The sequence below is a fragment of the Dendropsophus ebraccatus genome, chromosome 1, assembly GCF_027789765.1.
Source record: "Dendropsophus ebraccatus isolate aDenEbr1 chromosome 1, aDenEbr1.pat, whole genome shotgun sequence".
Classification (NCBI taxonomy): Eukaryota; Metazoa; Chordata; class Amphibia; order Anura; family Hylidae; genus Dendropsophus; species Dendropsophus ebraccatus.
Genome location: NC_091454.1, coordinates 219,752,614 through 219,777,051, shown reverse-complemented (window position 1 = coordinate 219,777,051; position 24,438 = coordinate 219,752,614). Strand labels below are relative to the sequence as shown.

The 24,438-nt window shown below is 41.2% G+C and overlaps 2 protein-coding genes across 2 annotated transcripts; one reads left to right on the top strand and one right to left on the bottom strand.

The window, feature by feature from the left end:
* Positions 1-1,588: 1,588 nt before the first annotated feature.
* Positions 1,589-11,204, top strand: LOC138784477 (extracellular calcium-sensing receptor-like). Its single transcript, XM_069960063.1, has 6 exons — positions 1,589-1,843; positions 3,851-4,675; positions 6,043-6,248; positions 6,471-6,637; positions 6,757-7,662; positions 11,050-11,204. Exons 1-6 carry the CDS (start codon positions 1,589-1,591, stop codon positions 11,202-11,204), a joined length of 2,514 nt encoding a protein of 837 aa, XP_069816164.1.
* Positions 11,205-12,848: 1,644 nt separating this feature from the next.
* Positions 12,849-24,392, bottom strand: LOC138784467 (extracellular calcium-sensing receptor-like). Its single transcript, XM_069960051.1, has 8 exons — positions 24,339-24,392; positions 22,095-22,204; positions 21,134-21,425; positions 18,950-19,771; positions 15,765-15,992; positions 14,619-14,713; positions 13,851-13,978; positions 12,849-13,765 (listed from the first exon to the last, which is right to left on the bottom strand). The coding sequence occupies exons 1-8, from the start codon at positions 24,390-24,392 to the stop codon at positions 12,849-12,851; spliced, it is 2,646 nt and encodes an 881-aa protein (XP_069816152.1).
* Positions 24,393-24,438: the final 46 nt, after the last annotated feature.

The following is a 24,438-nucleotide window of genomic DNA, read 5'->3' as shown; positions in this document are numbered from 1 at the left end:
TAGAGGATACGTGGCTTGGTTTGTTGTTTATTTCCATGGCGGATGTATAAAAATAACCTGTATCAATAATAGAAGCTACCTAGAAACTATCAGAAGAAATGGTAGGAAATATTTGATAAAGACCTATTGAAGAGTTGATATATGTATTATTTTTATTTGCATATTTTAATATTGTTTGTTTGTGACAGTGGACATTGCCTTGAAGAGTATTGAATTCAGTAAGTATCCTTCTAAAAGGTTGTCACTTTGAGGCTAGGGTCACACTATGTAAAAACAACAGCAGTATTTCATAACAACAGCCGTTGTTATGAAATGCGGCCTTTGTTTTTTACATAGTGTGAACTTTTTTTTATATTTGTGATTAGTTTTTATCTCTTGGTACAGGATACACTATTGACCTCGAGTTTTTTCTAGTATAGAGAGCTCCACCATCCGCTATTTTATAGTGTGAACTTAGCCTAATGGTAGAAGTATGGGAAGCGGAGTGTATGAAGCACTTCTCCTTCAGTGTAGAAATGTAGGTGGGGTGGTATCCTTGTTTTTTTTTTTTTTTTTTTTTTTTGCAGGGTTCTGACATAACACAGAAAACCATGTAATATCTATAACCAGTTTTACATCTGACCCCACAATTCTTACAGATGATGCGGCTTCGGTTCATGCTCTGTATCGTACACTTCTGTGACTGTATTGAGTCTAGTTGCAGACTATCTGTAAGTGAGCTCACAGGCATAAGTGTGAATGGGAATATAATGATCGGAGTGGTGATGCCTGTTCATCTGGAAAAGATCTACCCAAACACCAGTTATAAGGAGAAGCCAGGTCCGGCCATCTGTAAGACGTAAGACTACTTTGTTCTCTACTTTTCAAATCAAATGATGATAAAAGTCATCTACTACTGTAAGGAATATCTTAAAGGAATATTTAGACCACAAACAATTATGGCCAATCCATAGGTCAGTGTGGGACAGAGCTATAGGGGCTGCAGACACAGCAGTTGCATCAGGGTCCTAGTGCTTGAATGGGTTCATAAGTTCCTCTACCACACCGGTGTTATAAATGACCCATGGTAGGTGGGGGCCTGATACAGAGTTTAAATTATCCCCTGATCACATTCAGTGTCACTTTCCTCCTCTGATCTGATCATACAGGTAGAGTCTGCTTACAGAAACGCAAAGTGGGGTTGCTCTGGTTACTTCTTCGGTCCAGTCTTGGGGAAATTGTTTAGGTTGATGCCTCCTATTAATATGTCTAGGTTGCAAAGATCCTAGCTATAGTCTGTGAGGGAACCTATCAGTAAGTGCTCAATTTCTCTATAGCACCTCCACAGGGGAACAGAGGCATTACACAGTTACAATCCATGATCTGCCCATGTCATACACTTATGTGCCAGGTCCTTCAAGGTTTCCATATACATATATATATATATATATATATGTATATATATATATATATATATATGTTAAATTGGCCAAAAAAGCCACTGCTTCAAGTCACTATCTATGGCCCCACCAACAATAATTTTTACTAAATATTTACTTTTTGTGCTGTCCCCAGCTTCAGGATAGAAGCCTACCAGCGTATCCAAGCCATGATTTTCGCTCTGGAGGAGATTAACAAAAACATTTTTTTGCCAAATATGACATTGGGATTCCAGTTCATTGACTCCTGTGCAGTCCTTCAGAGAGCAGTGTTAGGGACTCTGCAAATTTTGAGTGGACTTGGACAACCGCTGCCAAATTACCGATGTAACCAGGACACCCAGTTGGCTGCAGTAATTGGGCATGCAACATCTACATACACAATTTCATTGGCTTATATCCTGGGATTATACAGGTATCCCCAAGTAAGTACACCCTGTCAGTTATGACAATCTATTATTATCAGTCCAAAGTTTAAAAAAAAAAAATAGGGTTACCCAAAATTAGATGAGTCATTGCCCAGATCTATCAGCAAGAATAAGAGTGAATCTTAACAGCCCCATGTAAACATTTGATAAATACCATTTACATTTTTGGGTGGGACTATATAAGATCAGTCATGTGTGTGTGGTGTTATCAGAGAGAATAGTTTCGTTTTCATTGGGATAGAAGCTTAATTTTATTGGTGCTGTTTAAACATTTGCTTGACAGGTGACTGTAGGATCGACTGTAAGGTCATAACCACCTTTTTAGTTTTTATCCATTATATGCAAGATGGTATTCCAGGTGGAAGAAATTTCTTATTATTTCTTATTGAGTCCAGGAGAGCATTCTTAGCCATTACTTTTGTATAGTAGTGACCCGGTAGGGGCCCCTAAGTTCTCTGGCACCTGAGCCAAGTGACTTACTCAGGCTCACACAGATGGGGATGAGGTATAAAGGTGTTTCCTATGCACAGCTGAAGGAGCTATTGGGTTAACTTTTCTATGTCACATGTGATGTTTTATCCACGTATAGGTGCAGATGCTTTCCTTCCAGTCTTTATCCTATTGGCTGTCTTCTTTCTCTTTGTTCACACACAGCCCCCACAAATTACAGGAAGGATTCGTCAGACCCCTGTAGTAAGGAGTTAGTTCCTGGTGGGAGGAGTTAGTCTGTCTGGAGTTATGGGTCTATTCCATGGCCCAACACCATCGTTGCTGATGTCCTTGCAGCCCTTGCTTCATACATTACCTGTCCAGGCACAGGTCTTCTTCTTCTTCCTCCCGATCCCGCGCCGCAGAAGCTTCGGAGTGACCTGTTTGAACTGACAGACCACTCCGAAGCTGCTGCGTCGCGGGACCGGGAGAAGGAGAAGACCTGCGCCTAGACAGGTAATGTATGGTGCTGCTGAAATCACCAGTCGCCCGTGGCGCACCGCTATTCCACGTAGCGATGCGCGGGTGGGGACCGATGATTTAAGGTTTGAACCTAAATAAACGATCAGCCGATGACACGATTATCGGCTGATCATTCTTTCTATTCCACAGAGTAATAATCGGCTGAATCAGGCCGATTCAGCAGATTATTGCTCCGTGGAATAGACCCCTTAGTGTGTGAGGAGGTAACTAGAACCAAGTCTCTGCTGAAGTTAAGCCAGGGCTTGGCTTAGGCCAGGTCCTATGTCAGGGACACAAGCAAGAAAGTTAAAAATTCTCTGTATGAAAGCCACATCAGCTATGTGGTGCTAGAATCAAGGTGGAGAGAATCCACAGAAGGATCACATCATCCATGCCAGGAATCTCTCTAAAATGTGCAAGGCAGTCACCTAGGAGTCACAAGAACTGACCCCAGTGGAACAAAGTAACTTTGAGTCTAGGTACTCCACTGCGCATCTTAAGATGATCAGGAAGTACTGGAAGTCTGCTTAGCCTAGATAACAAGGCCTGGGGCTCAAACTACCCTGACAGGATGAGTAGCTCACCACATGAAGGGCAGAAGTCGATCAGACACAGTCTATACATGAGTATGAATGTTCTCTATATCTTCTTCTTCAGTTCATACTGTTCCAGGCAGAGTACAGTACTAACTGGACAAGGCCCTTCAGGCTCCCTCTCTCCTCTGCAAAACCTACTCTCGCACGTACCTTATCTCTACCTCAACCACAAGCATCTGAGTAACCTCAAGTACTGTTTCATTGCACTAAACTGTATTTTTTTTTGGCAAGTACCCAACTGTATTGCACTAAGTTTCTGCAAGTAAACTGTTCTACTTTATCCAGAAAGACAACCGAATCTTTGTCTAGAATGTTTCTGTTGTTTATGTTATCAACTGTGAAAGGACTTGGCAGTTGAGAATCCATCTCTTCGAATGTGTACATTATATAAATGGAGGATATTTAGTGTTACTAAATCATAATTTTCATTTAATGATATTCTTGGATTTGTCAACAGATTAGTCACTATGCCACAAGTTCGCTCCTCAGTAACCGTATCCAGTTTCGATCATTCTTTAGAACAGTCCCCAGTGATGCCTTCCAGTCTCGGGGTCTAGCACAGCTGGTGTTGCACTTTGGATGGACCTGGATTGGTTTAATGGCCATCGATAATGATTATGGGCAACAAGGTATCCAACTGGTCAAGAGAGATATAATAAAAGCTGGGGCCTGTGTGGCCTTCACAGAGACCATAATCTCCAGCCGGCAAGATCGAAATGCCCCTCATATTGCTCGGGTGGTTAAAGACTCAACAGCCACAGCAGTGGTCATCTTTGCTACTGATATTGATGTAGGCTTGGTACTAGATGAGATGCTGAGGCAGAACATCACAGGAAAAGTATGGATTGCCAGTGAGGCTTGGTCTATCTCAACTGTCTTGTCAGTCAGTAAATATTCAAGACTTATTTTTGGAACAATTGGTTTTTCATTCCACGGTGGAAGCATGCCAGGATTTGGAGATTTCCTTAACAGGATCAAGCCATCAATGGTTGTGGGAAGACAATACAATCAAATTTTATGGGAATTAGTTTTTGGCTGTAAATTTCTAGACCAGACATCCAACCTTTCAAACTCATCGATAAAAGAATGTACGGGTCAAGAAAGTCTTGAGGGAATTCGGAACAGTTACAATGATGTCTCAAGTCTACGGGTAACATACAATGTCTATACAGCAGTCCATGCTGTAGCGAAAGCTCTGAGTGATTTGGGTAAATGCAAGAAGGGAGATGGACCATTCCCCAATGGAACATGTGCTGATATCGAGAACTTTAAGCCTTGGCAGGTTAGTGTAAAGTTAGTGGCAACACTTTGTTCTCACCACCGTTGCTTTTGTATAGTGTTTTTCATATACAAACATGCTATTTGTTTACATTTAGGGCTCACATCTCATCACCCCAGCAGTAATCACTTTTAGGGCTCACCCCTTATTGCTCCAGCAGTAATCAGGTTCATGGCTCATATCTCATCCCTCCAGCAGTATTCAAATTCAGGGTTCAAATCTCACTCCCCCCAACAGTAATCACATTCAGGGCTCACATCTCATCGCCCCAGCAGTAATCACGTTCAGGCCTCATGTGTCATCCGTCCAGCAGTAATCACTTTCAAGGCTCATATCTCATCCCCCCCCAGCAGTAATTACTTTCATGGCTCATATCTAATCCCCCCAGCAGTAATCACATTCAGGCCTCATGTCTCATGCAGTAATTACTTTCAGTGCTCGGATCTCATCCCCCCACCCCCCGCAGCAATTATATTCAGGGTTTGTATCTTGTCCCCCCAGCAGTAATTACTTTCATGGCTCATATCTAATCCCCCCAGCAGTAATCACATTCAGGCCTCATGTCTCATGCAGTAATTACTTTCAGTGCTCGGATCTCATCCCCCCACCCCTTGCAACAATTATATTCAGGGTTTGTATCTCATCCCCCCAACAGTAATTACTTTCATAGCTCATATCAATTCCCCCCCAGCAGTAATCACATTCAGGGCTCATAATTCATCCCCCATCAGTAATTACTTTCAGGGCTCACATCTCACTCCCAAGTCATAATTACTTTCAGGGCTCACATCTCATCCCCCCAGCAGTAATTACTTTGAGGGCTTTCATCTCATTACCCAGTAGTAATCACATTCAGGGTTCGTATCTCATGCCTCCTGCAGTAATCACATTCAGGGCTCACATCTCATCCCCCAGCAGTAATTACTTTCAGGGCTCACACCTACATTACAAACCTTTTTCCAGAAGCAATCTTAGCCGATGGGTATAATTATACTGTCAGGAGGTGTGAATGTTTTACATTGATGGGCGTGTATACCTAATACCTATACCTTGACTGTATACTCAATTACACTCATGACCTAATATCCACTAACTTTATTAAAACTAATTCCATGGCCATCTGACTATTAATGGAATCAATGGAGAAATTATAAACCCACATATCTCAGAAATAGAAGGGTGTATCAGGAAACTGTTAAAAGGTGTGCGATTAGGGGACCCTCAGCTATTTCTTTATAGTAAAATCTTAAAGTAAAGTATAGTAAAATTATTATTATAATTTTTTTTTAATGACTACAGGTCCTCTTTAAGGCCTGAGTGTACTTTGGTAACTACATGAAGATGACCAATGTTGTATCATTTCCACACAGTTGTTGCATTACATGAAGAAGTTGCGTCTTAACATGTCCGATGGTGGGCAACTCTTTTTCGATGAGAACGGAGATCCGCCTGCTGTGTATGATATAGTGAACTGGCAGCTGAGCCCTGAAGGAAAACTCCAACAAGTCAAAGTGGGCAGCTATGATACCAGTATAACCAGTGGGGACTTCTTCACTATTAACGCCAGCCACATACAGTGGGGAACTAGAGACATTGGGGTGAGATTGTATAGAAATACTTTTTCAACTTTTCTACTAATTAATCTAATTTAGTTTCAATTTCTATGTTATAGAGCATAAAGAGCTGAGCAGATTAATATATATCTTTATGGGGAAAAGGATGATCTTCTCTGACACCGGACACCAGTCCGGGTCACAGAACGGCCGGTGTTTTACGACATGTGAACATGGCCTTAAAGTGCAAATTGTTTGAAAATATTCTTCTTCAAAAATTCTTCCCAGGTTCCTGTTTCGGTTTGTAGCCCCAGTTGCCCTCCAGGCTTCAGGAAAGCAGCTAGAAAAGGCCAACCCTTATGCTGTTTCCAATGCATCTTGTGCCCTGATGGAGAGATAGCCAACCACACAGGTAGGATAGAAACAATATTTTATCCATAAAAGTTTTACTCTATTAGTTCAAGTTCTTGTTTTATAACACCATATTGTAGAGATTCAAGTTTATCATTATAACATTAAGTCTCTTTAAAGATTCGTTGGAGTGTACAAAATGCCCGTGGGACATGTGGCCAAATCCAACCCAAGATCATTGTGTTCCCAAGGCCCAAGAATTCCTTTCAAATGAAGATCCACTGGGCGTCACCTTAATGGCTATTGGCATCTCCTCATCATTGGTTCCTGTGGCGATCTTTGGACTTTTTATTCGCTATAGAACAACCCCCATTGTTCGAGCCAATAACTACTCCTTAAGTTGTCTTCTCCTTGCATCATTATCGCTCTGTTTTCTGTGCTCTTTAGTCTTTATTGGTTATCCCCAGTATGAGATCTGTCTTTTAAGACAAGTGACTTTTGGTATTGTATTTTCACTTTGTGTCTCCTGCATATTGGCCAAAACCATTATGGTAGTCATAGCTTTTAAAGCCACAAGACCTGGTAGTCAACTAAGATATTGGACTAGACCCCGTGTATCATATTTCATAGTCATCTCATGTATCCTCATTCAGATCTTTCTTTGTATTATGTGGCTGACATTCTCTCCTCCCTTCCTAGAAATCAAATCAGAAAGTAATTCGGGAGTACTGATCATTCAGTGTAATGAAGGGTCACCCTTAGCTTTTTGGTCTATGCTTGGCTATCTTGGTCTTCTGGCCTCCATTAGCTTCATTGTGGCTTTCTTGGCCAGGAGACTTCCAGACAGCTTCAATGAGGCCAAGTTCATCACCTTCAGCATGCTGGCCTTCCTGAGTGTCTGGGTGTCCTACATTCCCGCATCCCTCAGTTCCCGAGGAAAATATACGGTGGCCATGGAGATCTTTGCTATCCAATCATCAACCTGGGGTCTGGTTATTTGCATGTTCCTTCCAAAATGTTTTATTATTATATTCAGACCCAACATGAACTCAAGAGAGAAACTGATGGCGAAACAGAAGAATCCGAGTGACTGACAATTAAGAATTTTCTTATTTATTTCTCTATTTTCTGTGTTTAGTATAAAATATTAATTCTGGTACTAAATAAAAAAAAATGTTGTATTTGACATTATTGAAATGCCATTATCAATAAAAATTTCCCAGTTTCTAGACCCTTATAAGGACCATGCAGGCCCAAAAGGGAGATTCTAATATACAAAATATAACTTCATTTCATAGGACACAATAGAACAAAAAACAACCATCCAGATATAGTAGTTTTTTCCAGTTATAACCCGCCTAACCACCCATCATTTCCTAGCTCAAAATGTGATGTTTGTAGTTTATGGCCTAGAGTTATGACCTGTATTTTAGCTTTGTGGTCGAGCATGCTCAGTTGCAAGACAAGAAGTTATCAGATAGTTTTATGTCTATGAAACGGCAGAGGATGGAAATAAAGAACGAATGTGAGCTGTTCAGCAGTGAGAAAGCACGGTATGACCTGCACAACAGTGTATAGACTAGCTCCTTAATAGAGTTGAGTGAACTTCAAGTATACTTTAAGTTTGCTTAACTCTACTCCTGAGCAATCGGGAAAAATGTGTGAAGGAAAGCAGCCATGATGAGAATTCTAGTTTGTTCTAGTTGCATGGACTGTGGTTGCAGCTATGAATACTCTTGCTGTGTTGCACTAGAAAGGAGGACATACATGGGAATAAAAGGTCATTTTACATGTCTAGAATATTTATGTATATAACATGACACTGCAGCCATCTTTCCACTTTCCAGTGGAAACTCCTGAATACCCCTTTAAAGCGACTCTATACCCACAATCTGTCCCCCCCAAACCACTTGTACCTTTGGATAGCTGCTTTTAATCCAAGATCTGTCCTGGGGTACATTCGGCAGGTGATGCAGTTATTGTCCTAAAAAAAACAAATTTTAAACTTGCAGCCCTGAGTAAAATTGGCGTGGCCTAGAGTGTCTATGCCCTAGGCTTGCATCGCCTCTCCATCCCTCCTCCCAGCCCTCTTCATCATTAGGAATGCCCTGGGCAGGATTTGTCCTATTCATCACCTGTCTGAACACTGCTCGAGAGCTGGATCGTTAAGGATCTATGCAGTGTTAACACAAGTGATGAATAGGAAAAATACTGCCCAGGGCATTCCTAATGATGAGGAAGGCGGGGAGGAGGGACGGAGAGGCGGTGCAAGCCTAGGACATAGACATTCTAGGCCAAGTCAATTTGACACAGGGCTGCAAGTTTAAAAGTAGTTTTTTTTGCACAATAACTGCATCACCTGCCGAACGGACCCCAGGAAAAATCTTGGATTAAAAGCAGGATCTAAAAGTACAAGCAGTTTGGGTGAGGGGGGGAGGGGCGAGAGGGGGGGAGGTTACAGAGTTGGTTTAAGAAGTTATTCCTATTTTATCCTCCCAGATACTAAAGGTTTTAAATAAAATTTCTGAACTGTAAAATTGAAAATATGTAAATGAATAAACCCTTGAAGACATAATTTGGTGCCAGTGTTCTGTATTTATTTCCCAGGTATATCTGGCTACAAAGGATTTATAGTTGATAACATCTGGCTACAGAGACATTGCATGTGACTACAGGGACATTGCATGTGACTACAGGGACGTTGTATGTGACTGCAGGAACGTTGTATGTGACCAAATGGAGGTTGTATGTGACTACAGAGACATTGTATCTGGCTGCACTGGAGCGGAGGTCACACATCTATCTGTAAGTGTACTATGCTATAAATAGATGTTCATACATACACAAATGTTTGGTTCCATTTTATGTCTGAAATCATTGGGATAAGGTGCTTGTTGTAAATATTCAGAGTCACTGTTATCGCCCAGGCCTCCTAGGGTGGGGGTCTTACCACATACTGCACTTGCAGCAGCCTGGAGTGAGGGGATCTCAGGGAGGATGGAGGTTATGATGAATAAATGAAAAAATATCCTGTGGTAATAACTCTCTCCCTCTTCCTGAGGTAAATACGGCCACAGAGGTTATAGAGTGGACTGCACCTAGGTGTTTGGTAATGATGGTACTTGTAGTCCCCCCTATAGTCCCCCCTATTACTGCTGCCTGAGGATTTTTTTTTTCTTTTCTTCAGAAATCAATAGTCCAGGCGGTTTTAAGAGACTTTGTAATTGGGTTTATTAGGCAAATATGCCATTCTCTGCATTCAAAAAGACTTTTCCCAGACACCCCCCCCCCCCTCCTCTCTCTCATTCACTGCTCATTATCAGGAAATCTTGACTCTTTTACATCATTCGAGCCCTATGTAACCTATGGAGAGAGGAGGGGGGAGGAGAGAGATTAGTCGCCAGCAGAGAGCAGAGAACAAAGGATTACACAGCGGGACCTGTGTGAAAGCCGGTATTCAAAGGTCAGAGAAGTCAGAGCTGACTTTAGAGGAGATAGCCCGGTAATGTAGCTGTAAATTTACTCTTTGTTGTCCTGTTTTGGTGCCTCATCTCCCTCCACCCTCCCCTCTCCATAAGAGAACCATGAAGACCGGGGGGAGAGATTCTTATTGCTTTTTTATGATAAAAATGCATTTTTCGGCTACTAAACCCAAATACAAAGTTTCTTAAAATCGCCTTTACTATTGATTTCTGCAAAAAAAAAAAAAAAAAAAATTAAATGACAGCGACACTAATATGTCTCTACATGGCCGACTGCCAGAGATGGGTCACTGATATTACAATAGAAATTGTTGGTGTGTATGAGTTTTGTGAATTGGATAGGTAGTGAACCACAACCCAGTGGAATGGGAGTCCTTTAGGGTATTTGAGTGGGGCCGTAAGCCACAATGTTTTGGATCCCAGAAATGACTAAGGATATGTGGAGGAGTTGCCCCTCAGTTTGAATACCTTGATAAGTAAGTAGATCAGGCTCGCTCTCTCGGTGAGTTCATCAGTAAAAGAAGCTCATTGGCTCCACAACTCCCATATGTCACACTATCTTCATTAGTTGTGGTGCTGACTCCAGTAAATCTCCTCACAGGCTGTAGTCCCCTCAGTGGATGTTACTCCTGCTACAGCTGCACTCGACTAACCAACTGACTAACTTCCTGTGTCAACTGCCTCTTGAGGGGAGCTCATTAGAATAGCCCCGCCCTCTTTCTGGACCTTTTTCCTAGCTAGTGCAGTACACTAAGGAGGCAGTTAGTGTTGCTATGGTAACTCACTGAGAGTGCTGTGTGTGAGTAGTGATGATGACCCCTCTTTATGATGGTGATGATGGCTCCTCTCTTTAATACAATAAAAAGCAACCAATATATTAACAAATCTATGTCAAAATAATATCGGGTCCATTTTTGGCCCAACCTTATGGTATCCCCCAATTCTTGTACACTACACACTCACAAATCCCCCAGTTTTTGTCTTCTTGCAGTCCTAACCATAACGCTGACAGAGAAATCCAAAAACCTTTCCACGCTGAGGGACTTCCCTTCTTCTCTTCAAGCCCTGAAACTTCACCTGGAGCTTCTCTCAAGGCAGCAGATTGGGGAAGTGAAACTAAAGCCGATTTACCTCACTTGGACCTAATGGAAAACCCCAGCGGCTTGCTCACCCTTCACTGGGGCCTGTTCTACTGGACATGTCACTTGGTGCCCTCGTTTGGCAATAGGTGGATCTTCATAGCCGTTAGTATGGGTTCTTCTTCTAGTTTATTGTTGGTTTGGGAGCCTTCTATTCTCCAGATGTGCTAGAGCATGTACCTGTGCTATTGGCTGCATGTTGTTCCATTGTGCCATTCTTCAGTAAAGCTCATTCTATGTTTGGCCTGCACATATTGCATTGTTTCCTGACACTGGTATCACCAAACGTTGTTCTGGAGGGGTCTACTGCCCGGCCTCCAGCCTGTGCCCCCATGCAGTGATACACCTGCTCTCTTATACTCTCTAATACACTCACACAAATTTACCTCCTGCTCAAGGAGGGAGCGTGGTTTACCTAAAAGCCTCAGAAAGTGATGGAAACACCACAGAAATGGAACTGGCACAGCAGGGAGAGTATACATGGATGTATTATAGACTCCCAGCTCCCTGAATTATGCCATTTTTACAGACTGACAATTCTGCGCACCCACCCCAAGATAAAGTCCTATTTAAAGTGTGCGTGCGTGTGTGGTGGTGGTCAGCAAACTCTCTATCCTGAACATTTACTTGCAGAAAGGGACACCAATAGTCAGAAAAAGAAATATATTTAAGTTTTGTACAGGTGATGTTATATAGTACCCCTGTCAGCAAAAAAGTGCAGCACAGCAGCGTAGACTCCCACGTAGTTACCACCCATTGTCGCTTGTTGTCACTGCTTAGACTGGATGACACTGGTACTACACTGTATGGCAGTTGATTTTTTGTTCCCCTTGTTCCCCTGTGGTCAGTGACCTGCCGGGCTGCTGCGGGGTCCCTTTGGATGTTGTCACGGTGGTCCGGAGTGGAGTAGTGACCCACCCGGACTATCGACACAGTGCCATGCACGGAAAGAGGTGGGAGACCACACCTATATACCATAATACTATTCCTTTCAATATTATTATATTGTGTGGAATTAGCTTGTTTGGTCACACTCACTAATTACTACTAGTAGTTCTTACAAGCACTGTTGGATATGTTGGGAAGCTAATTACCTACCTAACTATATAATCTAAGCCCTCCACCTGCTCTGTCAGCAGTGTAGCCGGGGCAATTTCCACTGTCATTGTAGGATCACACTACTAGGAAGTAAATACAAAAAGTCCGGACCTCTTACCACCACGCTGGTGCCATCTTGGATTTGCCATGGAATAGGTGTTGTTTCGAAGGGATAGATAGTATAACAACAGCAAAATTTAGTTAATTAGAAATTCCCTCTGTATAACGCTCTGAAACTAGTTGATATGAAAGAAATAAATGTTCCCAAGAGTACCCCTTTAACCTGTTAAAATTTAAACATAGTAAAATAGATAAAAATTTGTGTAATTGTTCTAGAAAATGGCGCTATTAGGCAGGTAGTAACTAAGTAATGATGATTGATGAACCCTGGAGCTGGAGGCAAAGGGCCCACCATTACCCTAAAGGCATTGTCTCATGAAAGCTGGTAACAGAGTATATTGCAAAGGCTTCTTATCTGTCGACTAACCATAGCTGCTCATGTGAACAAATTCTACCATGGAGAACACAGACACAACATTTTAAATTAGAAACTTTAATTGAGTTTCATCACAAGATTCTTCCCGAGAAGGTGTTTTCTTGAGTTTACATGAGGATGAAATAAAATAACATAACACTTAGGAAAAAACAAGCAACAAAGTATGGCCCAGCTAGAGGATATGATGGCAAAGATCTCCATGGCCACAGTGTATTTTCCACTGGTACTTAGTGAAGCAGGGATGAAGGACGCCCACACTGTCAGGAAGGCCAGCATGCTGAAGGTGATGAACTTGGCCTCATTGAAGCTGTCTGGAAGTTGTCTTGCCAAGAAGGCCACAAGACAACTTATTAAGGCCAGGAAGCTCAGATACCCTAAAGTAAACCAAAATGCGGTGGTCGAGCCTTGGTTACATTCAATAACTTGGACTCCAGGTTTAACTTTGAAATTAAATTCTGAGAATGGAGGAGAAATAAGAAGCCATATGGTACAAATAAGAAACTGAATAATAGTACCCATACAAACAACCAGGTAGGCAATTTGAGGACTGGCCCATCTCCGTAAGTCACTGTTGGGCTTAGTAGCCCTAAAAGCAATCATAACCAAGCTGGTTTTGGCCAAAATACATGAAACACATAAAGCAAAAACCATGGCAAAGGCCGCTTGACGTAGGAGGCACTTGTGATGTTCAGGATAGCCTATGAATCCCAAGGAACTCAAAAAGCAAAGAGACAAGGAAATCAGAATAAGACAGCTGATGGTGAAATTGTTGGCACGGACAATGGGGGTGGTCTTATAGCAAATGAGTAACCCTAGGATAGCTATAGGAACAAAGGAGGAGGTAATACTGGTGGAGGCCAATGTGATGCCCAAAGTCTCTTCATAGGAGAGGTATTCTATGGGTTTTGGGAGACATCTGTCTTTTTCATGACTTGGCCACATATTCCAGGGACATTCAGAACAACTGGCTGCATCTAAAATGAGATAATATGTAAAAATAAATAAATAAATAAATAAATAACAATATTATAATTATACTATGATAAGTCTTTAACTAACCCACCAGGCTCATTAGAGATCTCTCCTTGTGAGCATGGAACACATCTGTAGCAGCAAATTGGTTCTCCTGGAACAGAAACTTTTCGGAACCCTGAGGGACAACGTTCACTGCATATAGAGACTGGAACCTGGACATAAGTAAAGTGGTGATTAATGTTACTTATTTAGCATAGGTTTTACATTCCTACTAAGAGATCTATGGAACTTAGAGATACTGTATGATTAGAAGATCCTTAGACAAGTATTTTTCTTACAGAGAAGCATATCTCATAGAAAATAATGAGACTAATATGCTATAAAGAAGAATGGGTAGTATGATGGTAACAGCCAAGATTAGAGATAATGCAGATCCTAGCTTTTTTTTTTAACATATTTTTATTAGATTTTACTTAGTTATTGTATACAAAACAAAACAACATATACTTGAAGATAAAGAGCCTCCGAAAAAGTGCTCAGAGTTTGCCAGTTCTAGGGAGTATACAGATCCTAGCTGTTTTAAAGGGAATCGCACTCCAAACTGCAGATACGGTTAGATGCTGTTGGGTCAAGGAGACACCCTTCATATATCAGTCTGTGATTCCATAGAATAGAATTCCATGCTTATACCTGCTTGGGATACGGCCTCCAGCTAACAATCAAGCTGAGACAGGAATGGGAGGGGGATCGAGGTTGCCTTACCATCCTCAGCACTTCAGGGGCATGGGATCATCTCTTTAATATCTTGAATTGAAGAATGAAAAAATTTTTCTATGTTCTGGAAGCACAGACAGATATTTGAAAGGTACCATGCGTCTTCTTGCTTTAACAGTGTCAGCAATGTGGAACATGAACTGCAGCTGGCGGATTTCCTTTGCATGAATATACTGACAAAAATATTACATGTAAACCCAGTTATAAATCTAGACCAAGTGGTAACTGAGGCACCTAAGTGGTTTCACAAAGGAATGGGGTCTTCTGTATGGCCAATGTTGTGCCCATCTACAAGAAGGGTAGTAGAAAAGAAGTATTGTTTGGGTCTGAGAGAGCGCATCACATGTCTCCGTCGTTTTTTGGATCATTCAAATAAAGCAAGTAAATTGAAGCACTGCATCGCTGAGCCCAGGTGAATTTTCTTCAAGTATTTCATCTGTATGCCTCACCGCTTACTTACAATTCACTGAGAGTCTGTCCCAAAGAATCTGTCAGCCCCCCCCCCCCCCCCCCTTCTCCCTTTGAGGTACTGTAGGCGGAACTTACATTAAAGGAGAAGTCCAGCAATTTCTAAAAGCCATCAGCCTCCTGCAAGGGGACGGGTAAATTAATTACTAGTAGGAACTTACCTCTCCCCATGTCAGTGGTAAGTGGCTGGATCGGCCGCTGGACCGCCATTGGAAATAATTTCCCCCCGAGTTGTGATGGTGTCACAATTAGGGGGGAAAGGGCTGTCCCATCTAAAGGACTGGCCGCTTAGCCAATCAGTTACTGGAACAACGTCCAACCCAGCTACTGACGAGGTGAACACCTCGGAAATCCCAAAACCCGGCAGTTATTACTTGTAATTGTTATTACGTTGTAATCGTTATAGTATTATGAGGAGTCCCTGCTCCCGTATGTACTTTCAATATGGGCCTATACCAATTGCTGCTAACCTACTTTTAATAAGCCCACTAGGTTATGTATAAGGCAAGATATTTAATGTGTACAGAAAAAAACACAAACCCCTTTTACCTTCAAAGTAAATTTATTCTGAGAAAAATGTAAAAAAAAAAAAATGTACAAAGACTGCATTCAACTGGACCTGCACAAAGAATTACAGGAAAAATTTATACCACTGTATAAAATAAAAAACCTAACAAACAATTAAAATGAAGAACTCTTGTACATTACACAGTTTTTTTCAGCATCTATTCTCTTTGCAGTTGATTGATTTCTTACCTGTTCATGACCAAATGGCCACTGGATAACACTTGCGTTGATACTGAGGGATCCCGTGTGATTGGCTGTACCGTTATAACTCCCCACCTTGACTTGTTTCATTGAACCTCCCAGGTCCATTTGCCAATTGACAATATCGTAAATGGGAGGGGGGTCTCCATTCTCATCAAAGAACAGTTCTCTCCCATTGCTTAGCATTACTCTAGTCCTCTTCATGTAATGGAGAACCTGTGGTGAGAATTTGAGACTATTTGAAGTTCATAAACTCCATATTGGCGGTCAGACTTTACTGATCCTTTCTTACCCTTACTCTGCTTAACATATCTTAGGATTTTTCAACATCCTGTTGGTAGTTGTATATGGCATGTATATATACACTCACCGGCCACTTTATTAGGTACACCTGTCCAACTGCACGTTACCACTTAATTTCTAATCAGCCAATCACATGGCCGCAACTCAGTGCATTTAGGCATGTAGACATGGTCAAGACAATCTCCTGCAGTTCAAACCGAGCATCAGTATGGGGAAGAAAGGTGATTTGAGGGCCTTTGAACGTGGCATGGTTGTTGGTGCCAGAAGGGCTGGTCTGAGTATTTCAGAAACTGCTGATCTACTGGGATTTTCACGCACAACCATCTCTAGGGTTTACAAAGAATGGTCCGAAAAAGAAAAAACATCCAGTGAGCGGCAGTTCTGTGGGCGGAAATGCCTTGTTGATGCCAGAGGTCAGAGGAGAATGGGCAGACTGGTTTGAGCTCATAGAAAGGCAACAGTGACTCAAATAGCCAACTGTTACAACCAAGGTAGGCAGAAGAGCATCTCTGAACGCACAGTACGTCGAACTTTGAGGCAGATGGGCTACAGCAGCAGAAGACCACACCGGGTGCCACTCCTTTCAGCTAAGAACAGAAAACTGAGGCTACAATTTTCACAAGCTCATCGAAATTGGACAGTAGAAGATTGGAAAAACATTGCCTGGTCTGATGAGTCTCGATTTCTGCTGCGACATTCGGATGGTAGGGTCAGAATTTGGCGTCAACAACATGAAAGCATGGATCCATCCTGCCTTGTATCAACGGTTCAGGCTGGTGGTGGTGGTGTCATGGTGTGGGGAATATTTTCTAGGCACTCTTTGGGCCCCTTGGTACCAATTGAGCATCATTGCAATGCCACAGCCTACCTGAGTATTGTTGCTGACCATGTCCATCCCTTTATGACCACAATGTACCCAACATCTGATGGCTACTTTCAGCAGGATAATGCGCCATGTCATAAAGCTAGAATCATCTCAGACTGGTTTCTTGAACATGACAAAGAGTTCACTGTACTCAAACGGCCTCCACAGTCACCAGATCTCAATCCAATAGAGCATCTTTGGGATGTGGTGGAACGGGAGATTGGCATCATGGATGTGCAGCCGACAAATCTGCGGCAACTGTGTGATGCCATCATGTCAATATGGACCAAAATCTCTGAGAAATGCTTCCAGCACCTTGTTGAATCTATGCCACGAAGAATTGAGGCAGTTCTGAAGGCAAAAGGGGGTCCAACCCGTTACTAGCATGGTGTACCTAATAAAGTGGCCAGTGAGTGTATATTTGACCATCATAAAACTTAGCTTGTCGGGGTTTTGATAGCATATCATGGCACTGTATTGAATTTGTATTATGAGAAATTGGAGTCCTTAAAGATGGTCATATGCTAATATATAATATATATACTTAATCTTGGTCCCCTGCTTCTCCAATTTGCTTCCATCTTGGTCACTTCAGCTTATCACTGGCCATAGATGTTTCATGGTCCAGTCAGTGATTGGATGAGGATGAGAAAATATCAAAGGATAGAACAAAGGCGAAGTGGAGCTATGGGGTTACGGCAGGGGACTAGGGCAAGTTAGGAATATCCTTTTTAATGAAATTTGCAGAAAGGTACAGGTAGGTACAGCTCTATTAGACCAGTCATTGGACTCTACTATGTAGATGAACTTTTGGCATTTGGCAACTATTGAGAAGTTTTGAAAAATGAACATGGCGGGACGTGAAGCTATTCTGACATTGTAGATAACTGGAAGACCTATAAAACTGTGTGTGATTATCCTCAATGTGATGGCAACCTCTATCATTACTTTCTCCTGTAAAAGCAAATTAGCTCCATCCCAAAAAATGGATTGGCTACTAATCCCCAGTCTTGGCCATGGAAACAGGCCAAGACTATGGCCATATGGGATCTTGTGGCCCATATGTATGATTGGATTGGCACTTGCTTGTTGAAGCTCTTAAGCCTCTTAAAGGAGTTAAGCATTATCTTGTAGGGATGCTACTTTTTTTCTTTTGGGAGTGAGACACTTTGCATAGCCCAACAGAGCATGAATGACCTTTACGTTTCCAGCATATTCTAGCACTGTCTTGAGCAGCCTATAACAGTTCAGTGGATGTATGGTAAAAATATTACTTGATCCCTCAGGCTGCGTTCACACTACGTATATTTCAGTCAGTATTGCAACCAAAACTAGGAGTGGATTAAAAACACAGAAAGGCTCTGTTCACACAATGTTGAAATTTAATGGATGGCCGCCATATAACAGTAAATAACGGCCATTATTTCAATATAACAGCCGTTGTTTTAAATAACAGCAAATATTTGCCATTAAATGGCGGCCATCCACTCAATTTCAACATTGTGTGAACAGATCCTTTCTGTGTTTTTAATCCACTCCTGGTTTTGGTTGCAATACTGACTGAAATATACTGACTGAAATATACATATACTGACTGAAATATACGTAGTGTGAATGCAGCCTTAAAGGGAAACTATCAGACGAATCTAACCTGCAGATAGCCCCCTACTGCACTCGAGGAGGAAGTTTTATGTCTCTTACCTTCCTCCTCAATGCTGTCCCTATGCTGTTAGCAATATAATCCTCGGAGCACCGTTAGGAGCACAGCCCCCCCATCAACCAAGCCGCCTGACTCGTGCGATGTGGGTGGGGAAATGCTCCTAACAGTGCTCTGGATTGAGGATTACATTGCTAACGGCATGGGAACAGCGCCAAGGAGGAAAGTACACCCTCCTCTGTCCCAGTCACAGTAGATTCATCTAACCTGCTGATAGTTCCTCTTTAATAACATGATATTTTGGATGGAGATTACTGTAATTCATTATTTTGAGTGCATATTTCTTACTTGCCATGGCTTAATGGTCACAATGTCTGAGCAGCTTCCATTTAGAAAAGGACCTTCTCCAGCTCTACATAAACTCAGGTCATGTATAGCCTTTGCAATGACATGTACAGCATTGTAGAGGTTATATAAAATCCGTACACTGGTTATATTATTAAGGCTAATATGAAAGTTCTCCAGCCTTTCATCCACAGTACATTTTCTGCTTGGTCTTTCGCGGCTAAAGGTCATGTTCTTGAAATCCAAAAAAGAACAACCAAGATAATCTTCCCAAAACATCCCATCCCAGGGCTCTTCGAGGGAGTTAAAATTCTCAATATAGTCCTCAAACCCTGGGATGTGTTCACTAGAATAAGCAAATCCTATAGTTCCTTCAAAGATGTTGTAAAATCTATCAGAAGACAATATGGAAGACGTTGCCCAGCCTTCACTGGCCACCCAAAGCTTCTCAGTGATATTATGGCGTACAATTTCATCAAGCAGTAGAATGATATCAACATCAGTTGCAAAAATTATCACAGTCTTGGCTCTGGACTTTTTGATAGTCTGGATGATGCGTGGAATGTTGCGATCTGGACGATTGCTCTGGACATACTCTAAGAACTCGACACAAGCTCCAAATTTGATAAATTCTTGTCTCACTCCTTGTATGCCCTGGTATCCATAATCATTAGAATCGGCTATCATCCCAACCCAAGTCCATTGAAAATGTAATAACAGTTGAACCAGTCCTTTGGACTGGAAAGCATCACTGGGGGCTGTGCGAAGAAAGTATGGGAACTGGGTCCTGTCGCTTAGAAGGGAACTGGTGGAAACATGGCTGATCTGTAATGTGAAGAATAAAATATGTTATTTTATTTAAATTTTTTTAATTCTTTTCTTTAAACAGTAATTTTAGTTTGAACATATCACAATATCACATACTTAATTCTTTAAATGACTAGCAGCATGACGATTAAAGAAGCGGCATAATGTGTTCGGATAAATCGGCCATATGATTCTAATATACTCATTTGGCCAACACCTATTTATTCTGATCTCCCCCTGATATTCTGATGTCACGACTCAGCTGATGGACTGGCTGCGCAGCCAGTCAGATACTGGGGCGGGACACCATTTTAGTCACTGATTGGCTGAGCGGAAGGGCATTTTTTGACGTCAACACAAATGCCTTCCAGCAGGAGTCCTGACAGATTCCATTTAAAATATTTGGAAAATTAATAAATAAAAACAATGACGATAGATGAATCATTTGTATTAACATTTTTTTAAATACTTTTTACTGTCAAATTGTCAAATATGATGAATAAATATATATATATTTTTTTTCTTTTTTTTCTTTTCTACCCCCCCCCCCCCGCCCCATCCCACCTCCCCCCCTCTCTGGGTGCAGAGAAAAAAAAACAAAAAAAACACCAAATAAATAAATAAAATAATAATAATAATAATAAAAAAAAAAAAAGAATTCTTCAGCCCTCTCTTCTTCTTAAACCAACCACCAATCCCATCCTCTCTTGTTGGTCCATTTTATGCAACCACGGGTCCCAGATCTTACAAAAATTCTCCCTCCTCCCTCCTTTTACCATCAAACAAAACTCAAAATTAATCATCCTTCTAACTTCTAACAAAAACTCCCTAAGGGTGGGGCTATCTCTAGACATCCATTTTCTGGCCACCATCAGCCTCATTACCATCAAAAGCTTCCTTACTAGAATATTCTTATTTTTCCCTGGGCGGACATCACTCCATACCCCCAACAACCATCTCTTTGCCGGTTCCCAACCTTCCAGTTGGAGTCGATCTTTAATAACCTCTAAAATTACTTGCCAACTTCTTTCCATTTTCCTACATTCATAATCTAGATGAAGAAGGAGGGGAAGAAAGAGGTAGTCAAACATGTAAGTAGAGTAAAGTGGGAAGTAGATATAGGAGAAATTACACAAGAAGAGTGGGAAGATATATGGGGTATGGGAAAGAATATATCACTTAATGCGTCGCACAAGATTACACAATTTTTTATTAATTATAGGTTATATTATACACCAAGTAAGTTATCTAAAATGGCCCCTAACAAAGAAATAGTTTGTCCCCGCTGTAATATGTCAAGGGTTGGTTTCTTTCATCTATATTATGAATGTAGGATGATGAATAAATATTATTCTTCAAAATTATTTAATTTCAACCTACTTGTGGGTACCTGATAACTTTTAGAATATGAGCCATGAGTATTGAGAACGTCGATGTGGTGAAGCCAATAAAAGCGGCCAGTCGATTCTTCTTTTGGCACTGGTAGTTTGGAATAGCTCGGCTCTGTCCTGTTGTCATCCATAACGTGCTTTCAAGTTCTTTCTGGAGAACTCGACAAGAATCCGAAACCTGGAAGCCCAAAGTGATGTTGGGAAGAATACTAGGATCATTGTTGACCTCCTTCACGGCATACCTTATGGTCTGTAGCTGAAGATATTTCTCCAGTGGAAATCTACAAGAATGAACATTTAAAGAATTAGAATAAAGGAATACTGGAAATTTACCATAACCCAAGTCCATCCCAGTCCTCTGACCTTGACTTCTTTCCTTTCTTAGCTCTCCTGACATCTAATTTCATTGAAGACTATTTCACAATCAGTGAGGTTGCAGCACCTGCAGCATCATTCAACATAAGGCAGCATGCTGTAATCTCACTTCCTTCTTCTCAAACGTCCTAATAAAGATATGCATCTGTGTAGATATGAGTGAGATGGTGATGTAGGCTGGAGATGCTGGTCAGAAATAATATCACTCAGGGTATGTGGCTAAAACTCAGAAATAAGAGAGAGAGACAGAGAGAGAGAGAGAGGGGGGGGGGGAGCTGTATGAGCCAAAACTAGGAATGTGTCCAAAATATGGAATAAGTAGGGCCCATGGTCAATGTTGTGATCCAGTTTGAAGTGTGTGGAAATTGTCTCCCTTTCCTGTTATTTTGTTGAGTTAAAGTTCCAAAAAGTTAGCAAGAAAAACATTTACAAATCTGATTAAAAAAAATCTAAACTTTCTTACTTCCTGCAGATGACGGGTGCTGGCTCCTCTTGGAATGTTATCTTATTATTTACTTTGTCCACATGTAAAGCTAATACTGCTCCAACTATGATGTCTCCACTCCAATAGATACCCATTTGGTCCGGTGCATTGAGTGTACAGCTGTGTCCGTAGGAAGGGAAAGCCGTGACCAGGTAATACTGAACAAGGTGCCACAGTATCTTGAGGAGAAACATCTTCTGCCTGGAGATATAGACAGAGGAGGAAAGTGATAACAAGAATATTATTATTATTATTATTATTATTATTATTATGAAGAAGAAGAAGAAGAAGAAGAAGAAGAAGAAGAAGAAGAAGAAGAAGAAGAAGAAGAAGAAGAAGAAGAAGAAACAACAGAACCACTAAACTAACAGTTCTGCATGCTGAAAACAAATGGCACCCAACAGACTTCAATGTAAGCACCGTGTAAGACTGCAAAGAATACACCACTTCCTGCAGGACAGTAGCTGAGAAGTAATGGAAGGCATTTTTTTTTAAGAAGTAACTTACAAATCTATATAACTTTTTTAATACCAGTTAATTTAAAAAAAAAAAAAAAAAACCATTTTTCTCCAGGGTACCCCTTCAATAATAAATAAAAAGGATAACATGGTGCGGATAACTCAGAAGAAAATTCAGGATAGCTCTATGTATTTAGTGAGATCTCTGGAGCGGTGTGTGAGGGACTACTTTCTTTAAAAGGTCAGTGGAGGGAAACAGGAGAACAGAACGGTGGTAACTGAACCATTAATAAAAGCCAGTCTATAATACACTCCTGGGAAATAGAGCTGACTCCTGGTCACATGATCACACTTCGCCTACAGTCCCGCCCACAGAAAGTGAAGAGATCAGAGCTGCAAAGAGTTAATGAAATACACTAAAATGGGTTAAAATGACCCTGGAGAGCAGCTATTTTCACATGGACAGAGTAAAAATATTTGATGTGTATTTAGAGGCTCCTGGGCCCCAGTCAAAATCTGAAACAGGGCTCCCAACCTACCATGTGCTAGTAGTGTCTTCTTATGTGGCACTGTGCCCTTTTAGGCATTGGGGCCCTTAGTTACACCCCACACCCTTGTATGTATTAATCCAGGGAAATATTTTATTCCAATAGAAAGGGGTTGGCCACTTCTAAGGTATTCTACTGAAAGATGTATTAATACTAATAATAAGCCATTCATCCTTTGAATTGGTCCCCTTTCTGCATAACAAGAAGACTCCACCCCTGCGATCCCTTCTGTCTCTATTGTGGACAATATGACCATTACTTCAATCAGCATCTTTCACTATTCCTGCACTACTTTCATTCTCACTATAGAAGAGAGCGTGTGATCTTATAGTCACATGCTCGTCCACAAGGCGCCAAGATTTCGACTGAATCTCCATTTTGATGGGCGATCACAAAGGCAGACCTTCCTCCTTATGCATAATGGGGAAGGATTCTAAGGATAAGAACTTCAGTCACTGACTTATTATTAGCATTAACCCTGTGGCGTAGCTACCATGAAGGCAGACCATGCCACTGCTATGGGGCCAATGAAACAGACTGCACATTGTCCCTTTAACTGTGAGCGTTCGTAATAAACGTTCACAGTCAAATACTGTTGTCCTCTGACTGGGCTTCCTGCCCTGCCAGTCCCTCTAGGACCCGGAGGCAGCATGCACCTCCAGCCACTCTCTATCCCAGCTCCCTGGTGACATCACTTATGCGCTTTCAAGCTGAAAGAAAGAAGGAACACTGGTGGACTGACAGGCCAGGTGAGTGTGTGTATGGTGGGGGAATATTCATTGGACCCCCATAGTACAAAACTGTACAGGAGGGAGGGGGGATACATTTTTTTCTATGGGGCCCAATGAAATCCCTCTACCCCACTATACAAACACTCACCTGGCCTGGCAGTCCACTTGCATTTTTTTAAGTAAAATACTAAAGAAGTGGTCAACTTCAATTAACACGTTGCCGTATCACCCCATTAATTGTGTCAATTAAAAACTTTAAAAAAATAATAATAATCATAATTGTTATTATTATTATTATTATTATTATTATTATTATTATTATTATTATTATTATTATTATTATTTATACGTGTACAAGTAAAACTGCCAAGTGCCCTGGAGGATGTGAGTAACACATTTTTTCAAAAATGTGTTTATTTAATTTTTATGTATTTTCTTAATTCTTTTTGTCAATATATTTTACATAAAATAGTTTTCTAAGGATTTTTTCCCCCCCCAAGAATTAAAAGTCAAGTGGTAAATAATGTAAGATACTACTGCTAGTACCACTACAGGTAAGACCAGCAGCTAATAATAGAAAATACATACAATAAATTACCTCATTGTACGGAGACTTGTGTGCCTTCCCTCCATAGGACGGCTCCGTCAGCATCTCGTGCATTTATATATATCCATTAGAAGGAGATTTACAATCCCAG

Bases quoted from the DNA above. Each gene is read 5' to 3' on its own strand.
- LOC138784477 (XM_069960063.1), top strand. From the start codon at position 1,589: ATGATTTTCGCTCTGGAGGAGATTAACAAAAACATTTTTTTGCCAAAT. The intron at 4,676-6,042 runs GTTAGTGTAAAG...ATTTCCACACAG, and splicing joins AGAACTTTAAGCCTTGGCAG to TTGTTGCATTACATGAAGAA. The intron at 6,638-6,756 runs GTAGGATAGAAA...GTCTCTTTAAAG, and splicing joins AGAGATAGCCAACCACACAG to ATTCGTTGGAGTGTACAAAA.
- LOC138784467 (XM_069960051.1), bottom strand. From the start codon at position 24,392: ATGCTGACGGAGCCGTCCTATGGAGGGAAGGCACACAAGTCTCCGTAC. The intron at 22,205-24,338 runs GTAATTTATTGT...CTATATCTCCAG, and splicing joins ACAAGTCTCCGTACAATGAG to GCAGAAGATGTTTCTCCTCA. The intron at 14,714-15,764 runs GTAAGAAATCAA...TATTTTTGTCAG, and splicing joins GGCCATTTGGTCATGAACAG to TATATTCATGCAAAGGAAAT.